The 8,088-nt window shown below is 42.1% G+C and overlaps 1 protein-coding gene across 1 annotated transcript; it reads right to left on the bottom strand.

Moving 5' to 3' along the window:
• Nucleotides 1-459: 459 nt before the first annotated feature.
• Nucleotides 460-3,296, bottom strand: MYF6 (myogenic factor 6). The gene is made up of 3 exons (XM_026667656.2): nucleotides 2,609-3,296; nucleotides 1,906-1,996; nucleotides 460-711 (listed from the first exon to the last, which is right to left on the bottom strand). Exons 1-3 carry the CDS (start codon nucleotides 3,185-3,187, stop codon nucleotides 593-595), a joined length of 789 nt encoding a protein of 262 aa, XP_026523441.1. The 5' UTR covers nucleotides 3,188-3,296; the 3' UTR covers nucleotides 460-592.
• Between the last annotated feature and the right edge of the window lie 4,792 nt (nucleotides 3,297-8,088).

The following is an 8,088-nucleotide window of genomic DNA, read 5'->3' as shown; positions in this document are numbered from 1 at the left end:
CAGATTTTCATTCATTTATTCTTTTTCTTCCCGTTAACTGAATCCCACGGAAAGATGAAAAATATTCTCGACAGAGTTTTGTACACAAAGAGATTTATTTTACAGTCTTGGGAATGTTTACCTACATTTTCTTATATACAAGATCACATCCCACATTTTAAATAGATATTCTATTAAAAAAGGGGGAAATACTAAAATTATATATTTGTAATTTTATACACACACACACACACACATGTACACACTCACACCCACATACACACAAACCAAGATCTCGGGATCATAAGCGTCCTACAAACAGAATACGAGCATTTCAATGATGTTCTCCAAACACAAAGTAATATATTAATTATAAAACAGTTGAGAGATAAATAAAAAATAGAATTTAAATCAGAGAGGAGCGGTTCTCTTTATCGGATGGGGCAAAGCTTCCTCTGAAGAAGGTGCACATTTATTTATTCAGCTGCGCTGCCCTCCTCCTTAATCCCCTCTAGAATTTCCAGAAGATTAAATTAATTCGAAGTTTCGCTTCAAAGTGCGAACTGAAGCAGTTCACTTCCACTGCCCGTTTTCAAACATACTACCGGGGTCGCTACTTTTCCACCACTTCTTCCCCGTTGGGTACTTTGCGATCTTCGGAAGAGATACTGTTCACGATAGAGGAAAGGCAGCGCAGGCTGCTCGAGGCTGAAGAATCCAAGGGAGTCCCTCCTGTTTTGGAAAGAAGAGAAAAACCTTAAGACCCAGGACCCACTGAGAGTAAACAGCGAGAAAGGCAACTTTCCACCGCATCGTGCAACCTTAGACCTATCCCTTCCTCCGCTGGTATTTTAATCGCCCTCATTCTGCTGGTTAGCACCTTTCAGACTTTTATGACGGCACCTGCCTTCGGGATCTAAAAATCTCACCACCACGTGCGCCCCCAATCGGATGTGATTTACAAGAACTGAATGGCCGTGGTCAAAAAAGAAACGGTCGCTACTCCTATGACCTCCGTGCAGTTCTCAAGGTCCTTATGAAATCTTTGGGAGTCAAGTTCCATTCCAGGGTGATTTGGCCTAAATAATTCTGAACGTTTTTTGCTTTCTTTCAGGGAAGAATGTAAGCGCACAATGTGACCCTACATGCACGTGTGAGAATGTGACCATACATGCAGCTAGCGTGCAACTCGCTGCGTTGAATTACAAAACCCCGGGAGTCTAGGAAAACGCGTGCCATAGTAAATTGTGTGAGACGCTTCGGTTATTTTAATCTGATCAAATTTAGGGCCAAAAAGGCCAAAACTTATCCTTTGAAACCAAGTTTCGCCATTTCATTCAGTGGGATCTGTTATCTCCAAATCGTCTGTAAATCTCCACCGATATCATTCGATGCTAAAGCTCAGCTCTTTCGGAAGCTGCCAGGATCCAACAGGCATTTTATTTTAAGAGTTCTAACCTTCGGAGCCAGCTTTTAACATGCCGGTTGCCTTGATTCTTAAAAAAAAAAACAGAAAAGATCTGACTGTACAAAACGCTTGTTTTGATTCTGGACCTGAGCTACACGGAAAATAGATGCGGCGTTCGGTGTGTAAATGTATTCTAGACATAAAAGCCCGCTCACAATTTTAGGCTACTTAGTTATCCTGTTGAAATCGGCGCTTGCTCCCTGATGCTCATTGCAACTCTCAGACGCGACAGAAAATCCCGTTTGGCTGAGGCTGTTTCCATTCTGTAACAGCCACTCCATTTTATTAATTGTGGCGATCGAAGGATTTGTAAGGATTTGGGATGTCCTGGGAGCCAATTCGGACCAAACCTGTGAAGGGCAGATGCCTGGCCGGGGCCCTGATTCCTCAGCTAGATGAGAAATGCGCGGAGAAATGCGCTCCTATAACCCGCCAGCCCAGCGTGAAGTGCGCTTTACCTTCCTTGGCGCTGATCGGCAGCGTCCGGGAATGGTCAGAGCCGCTCGGCCAGGCGGAGCTGCAGGTGCTCAAGTAGTCGGGGGTGGCCATCTGAAAAGGAGAAGGAGGAGGGGAGGAGGAGAAGGAGGAGGTGGAGGAGGAAGAGAAGGAGAAAGAAAGAAAGAAAGAAAGAAAGAAAGAAAGAAAGAAAGAAAGAAAGAAAGAAAGAAAGAAAGAAAGAAAGAAAGAAAGAAAGAAAGAAAGAAAATGGGGGAGGGAGGGAGAAAAAAAGAAAGAAAAAGGGAGGGAGAGAGAGAGAAAGGAAAGAGTGAATGAACAAAAGAAAGAAAGAAAAAAGAAAAAGAAAAATGGAGGGAGGGGAGGGAGGGAGGGAGAAAGAAAGAAAAAGGGAGACAGAGAGGGAGGGAGAGAGAAAGGAAAAAGAAAGAAAGAGAAAAATGGAGGGAGGGAGGGAGGAGAAAAAAAAGAGAGGGAGAGAGAGAAAGGAAAAAGAAAGAAAAAGAAAAATGGAGGGAGGGAGGGAGAGAGAGAGAGAGAGAGAAGGAAGGGAAGGAAGGAAGGTGGGGGAGAAGGGAAGGCGATCACCAACCACTTCCAAGCACCCGCCCCGCCCCCTGCCGCGCCCAGCCCTCTTCCCCGGCTGGCCAAGGCCAAGGGAAGAGAAGGGTGTCCGGGCAGCGGCCGTGGCCGAGCCGCGCTTACGTTCCCGCGCTTGGCGCCGCCGAAGCCGAAAGCGCTGTTGTCCCCGGCGCTGCCGTCGCCAACGGGCAGGAGCAGCTCCTGGCCTTTGTCCTGCTGGTCGAGGCGCTGGAGCAGCTCCTGCAGCCTCTCGATGTAGCTGATGGCGCTGCGCAGGATCTCCACCTTGGGCAGCCGCTGGTTGGGGTTGGCCACCGTCCGCCTCTTGAGCGCCTCGAAGGCCTCGTTGATCTTCTTGAGGCGCCTCCTCTCGCGCAGTGTGGCCGCCTTGCGCCGGTCGGTGGGCGCCGCTTTCTTCTTGCACGTCTTGCAGGCCCAGATCAGGCACTGGCCCGGGCAGTGCAGGGGCTGGAAGCCCGGCGGCGCCAACACGTGCTGCTCCTCGCCGCTGCTCTCGCCGCCCCCGCCGCCGCCGCCGCCGCAGGGCTCCGGAGCGAGCTGGTCCTGGCACGACGAGGGCGACAGGGTGCTGTCGCTGCCCGGGTAGAGCGGCGACCCCTCGGCCATGTCCAAGCTCTGCAGGGCTCCATTCTCGCCGTCCAGGTAGAAGAAGTAGGAGCCGGATTCGAAAAGGTCCATCATGATGGGCTCGCGGGGCGCCTCTGGGCCTCCCGGGGGTGGGGGCGGGGCTGGCCCAGGCAGCCCGGAGAGCGCGCGCCGGAGAAGCGGCCCGACGGAATTTAATTAGCGCGGTGACATAAGAGCCCTGGCCTGCTTTATATATAGTAGCCCCTGAAATTCTATCCAACTTTTAGCTGTCGCCAGGCATCACCCTCCTAGGAGCGGAGCAGAAAGCGAGCTGGAGGTGCCAGCCCTGAGACTGTTATGGGCCAGGAGGAAAGGAGGAGCAGAACTGACACCTTCTATTCCTCCCCCACCCCCACCCCACCCCCCAAAATATTATAAAGTAATGAGCCATTAAAAAAACAAAACCGGTGTGGGGAGAGAACGAATGACAAAGCTGAGTTGCTTGTCTCTGGGTGTGAGAGTGTGGGGTGTGAAGGAAAGAAGGAGTAGAGGTAATCCTTGATTTATGACCACAGTTGAGCCCCAAATTTCTGTTGCTGAGTGAAACATTGGTTAAATGAATGTTGCCCCATTTTGCAACCTTTTGTGCCCCATTTGTTAAGTGAATCCCTGAAGTTGTTACTTTGGTTGTTAAGTGAATTGGGCTCCCCTATGGACTGTTTGTCAGAAAGTTGCAAAAGGGGATCACATGACCTCAGAGACACAGTGACCGTCATAAGTATCAGTCAGTTGCCAAACATCTGAATTTTGATCATGTCACAATGATTGTAAGTGTGAAAAATGGTCATCTCACTTTTTTTCAGTGCCCTAGTAACTTCAAGTGAACTGTTGTAAATCAAGGGCTACCTGTAATCAATTTCAATCCCAAACAGGCGTAGATCCTTGTGGATCCAAGGCTAAGTATAGATCCCCAAAGTAAGCCTGAAGATTATACCTGCAAAGAGGCAAATCAATATCTTTGCTGGGCTCAACATTATTGTTGGCTTTTTCTTTCAGCATACCATTCCTATGATCCTAATCAATTCGATGTGCTCCAAGAGTAGAAAGGGAAAATAAGGTTGGTAATGCTGCCAAGAAGATTGGCAAGGAGCAATCCTCCGATCCCCTTATCACAAGACTTTGTTTAGCAGCTATGATCCACCCTGTCCTCAGGAACCACCACCACCACTGCAACCCCACCCCAATTTATTGTTGATCTTCAGAAAACTCTGGTTATTTCTTCTGGCACTTGGGTCATGATGACCTGCTCCACTTCTGGAGTAGGTATGATGTGACCTCTGATTGTCTATGAAGCATTCTCTGCGCTTATGTGGAATTGTTCATTGTTTGGTTTTCTACGGTTTGTTGTAAACTGCCCATAGTCTCAGTGCTTGGTTTGGGTGGCCATACTTCTCTATCATCCATCCATCCATCCATCCAACCATCCATCCATCCATCCATCCATCATGGGCTAATTCATAAGACTATTGGCATATAGTGAATGTGCATTCAGTAGATATATATGTGCCATGTATGCCAGATTGCCCGGTGTTCAATCAGACCCCGGGTTTCTTTGATCAGGGATGGATCAAGTGATCAAGACACTTCAGAAAACATCCATGTAGAGGTAAATAGTATTTGCAGAGGTTCCTTTACAATCAGAAAACTAATAATTTGTAGTTGGTAAGAGGGGACTGTACTTTTTCTATTATCTTGTTGCAGAAGACAACAAGATGGTAGAAATCAAGATGATGATGTCATAATAGTCTAAAAGTAATATGGTAGTATTTTCCTCATATTATTTATTATGCACAAGGTTCTAGTTTTTCTTCTTCTAGTTTGAGTTCTTCTAAGTCCATCTGAGTATTGAATTATGGCGGTACAGTCCAGGACAACTCCGGTAATTCAAAAAGTTTTAGAACACGCAGGTGGCCCTGGATTTTTAGCTTCTGAATTATATCAATATCACAGATTAGATAAGTTTATTGTTAAATGTATTTTGGAATCTTATTTCAGACTACTAGTATAAAAGTCATATTAAGCTAGCAAAGAACAAACACAAAAGCAGTATGTATAATAGAGAAAATTTGTTCTGCACATAGAAGTACTAATCATACCCAAATGTTTGGTGACTCAATTTGGTTTTCACAATTTTGCTTATGGTTTGTAGATCTGAATTACAAGCCTTGCCGAAATATACCTGTAGTCTGGTATTATGATCAAATGATTGTAATAAACACATTAATCTTATAATTAATACACATTTATCTTCAAATGTGTATATATAGAAATTAATTCAATGTGACATGAAGATATTTTTTCCTACCTGAATGATTAAAAATTCAAAGCTATTTAAAATGATACAGCCTTCTTTTCCAGCAATAAATGCTAGAAAAACATTACATTGAAGACTTTTAGGGAGGTTTCATGATTCCCTAAATGTTCCCAAAGGAATGGGAAAAAAGCATTGCAAGGGAGGTTGATGACAGGATATTGTAGATAATACTGGATGGCAAAGAGTGTTCAGAATAAGGAAAGATCGTGAGATTGTCCACTTTTACTCCAGATGTCTCCCACCCATGGATAGATTATAGGAACTGTTATCAGCTAAAGTTAAATATTGTTAAATATTGATGGTGGAAGAACTTCATTCAAGATCCCGATCCCAGCCCTAATGCAACCTATAAGGGGGTAAGGTTTGCTTAGCCTAATTTCTTTTTTTAACTCATTTTGAGAAAAATTAAAATACAAAACTCCAACAAGTGTATAAAAAAGAAAAATTTGTAAAACAAACAAGACATTGAAAAAAACCTCAACACATATATACACATTATCTTCCCTAGTTGAATACCGATTAACACATTACTGCAATCCCACTCCTTATGAAACAGAAAATTTTTAAAGCACTAAATCTATTTGCAAATTATTGAACTGTCATCCATATACTATATTAATCATAAAATAGTTAAGAAGAAGAACAATCATAAAAAGGCAAGGTTAAAATTTCAAAACCCTCTGTAACAAACTGTTACTGTAATCAACTTGCAGAAAATTTACCACAGCATTTTATCTATCCCAAATTATCTCAACAGTTAAGAGTAATTCATTCTGGAACAAATATCCATGTTTGTTTCTTAATAACATCTCTCATCAATTGTTGTCCAATTAAATATAATAAGTTCAGTCTCCACAATTGGTCTATTTTTCCCAACAAAATCCAGATGAAAGTGGTTTCTGATTAAATATAAAACAAGTTCTTCAGTCCTCCTCCAAAAATCCAATTGATCACACACCTCCATTCACTCAGGCTTCTGCTAGTGTAAAAGAATGCAGGCTTGAACTTTAGAGAGCGGTATGCAACTAGCTCAGTTGGATCTATGTCTGTATAGTCCATATATTTTTCCAGACTTTCTAATGGTTTGCAGCTTTTCAATCACATTCCTTTTGCGAATCTAATTTATCCAGAACTATATGTATCTGAAGATTTTCTATAGCCATTATCATTTCATCAAACTTTTTTTTTTTTAAAAAAAAGCTTTCAACTAAAAATTGCATGTTACCAAAAGGTCTTTTTCTGGATATTAGCCACCCTTGCTTGTCCATAATCCGATACACTGTTTCTCTGTGTAACTTAGCCAGGAAACAAAGGACACAGAAGCAGAAAAAAAAAAGCAGGAAATATGTTTTCTGGATATTTTGATCCAAGATTAAATTTAAAAAAAACCCTCCCAAGTATTTAGCAAATTTAAAATTTCAGAAACCCTGTGGTGAGAGACCAAGATTCATGTAAATCAAATGAACACATTTTCACCATTCAAGGACATGTTGTGTTTTCCTACAGACAAAGTTATTCAAAACATCATAAATCAAAGGGGGAAAAAAGAATAGCTGGGATCCATCAGGAGGTTAAAATAAATCAGCATTCAACCAGATGGTCAACTTTGAAAGGTAAAAAGCAGAATAAAACAGAAAATTCAAAAAGTGAAATTAAAACTCAGGCATGCCAAATAAACTGCCAAAAGGAAGAGGGAAGACCAATGACTTTCTGAACACTCCAAGGAACTGGAATCTTCAAGACTCCCCTTCCCTGATGGATCCATGACTGTCCAAAAGCTGCCTTGAGTAATTCCTAAGTGCTCAGGCAGCAGCGCTACCAGAGAACTAGCTTTGGCAGCAATATGAGCAGATCATTGGTAAGAGAAGAAGAAAAAAAAACCTCTTGCCGTTCAGCAGCCATTTTAGGAAGGAGTTCCAGAACTTCATTTGTTAGTCACTTTCAGAAACTGTTTTTTAATTCCTTTTTAGTTGTTAGAAACCTTTGGAACAATATTTTATAACACTGAGTGAGTTTCCTTTCTGTCACTAAGAAGTTTAAATACAAGTTTAAGGATTTTTTAAAAGCATGTTTTTAATAAACAGCAAAGGAGCAATTAGAATGTTGATTTTGGAAAATTACAAGTAAACTAAGGGACCAGATGGATTTGAAATAAGATTTTGGAATTAATAAGATTTGTAAATTAATTACTTCCATCTCCTTGTAAGCTGTATTTTTAAAATTTCACCCATAAATCAATTTCAATTTTATTCAAAGGAGCCTAATGTTCTGTAGTTATACCAGCAGGTGCTAGTAAAGTGTAAAAATAATTCAAAAACTTCCTGTCACTAAAAAGTCATAATTTTCTTTTAAAGTAGCCAGCTGGTGCCCTCTAATGTCTAATCTTAGTCTTTATCAATTCAGAATATTAACAGAGTAATGCTCCTCTCATGCAAGTGGATCTTGTCAATCAACATCAAACTCTTAAATCAAGTCCATCTGAGTATATAATCCATATGAAAATTTTCAAAACCAACAATATTTTATTGTGCATTGCCCAGAGTCACTCTTTGAGGGAAATGGGTGGTTCTGAAATGTGAAAAGTACCTGCCCTGCCCCCCCCGCAAGGCTTATCTGACTCCCATCCCAAGATACACAGTGC

The sequence above is a fragment of the Notechis scutatus genome, chromosome 6 (assembly GCF_049901735.1).
Source record: "Notechis scutatus isolate UNSWTSFEM ecotype Mainland chromosome 6, rNotScu1.2, whole genome shotgun sequence".
Taxonomy (NCBI): domain Eukaryota; kingdom Metazoa; phylum Chordata; class Lepidosauria; order Squamata; family Elapidae; genus Notechis; species Notechis scutatus.
Note: the sequence above shows the minus strand (reverse complement) of the source record. Positions and strands in the feature narration are given on the sequence as shown.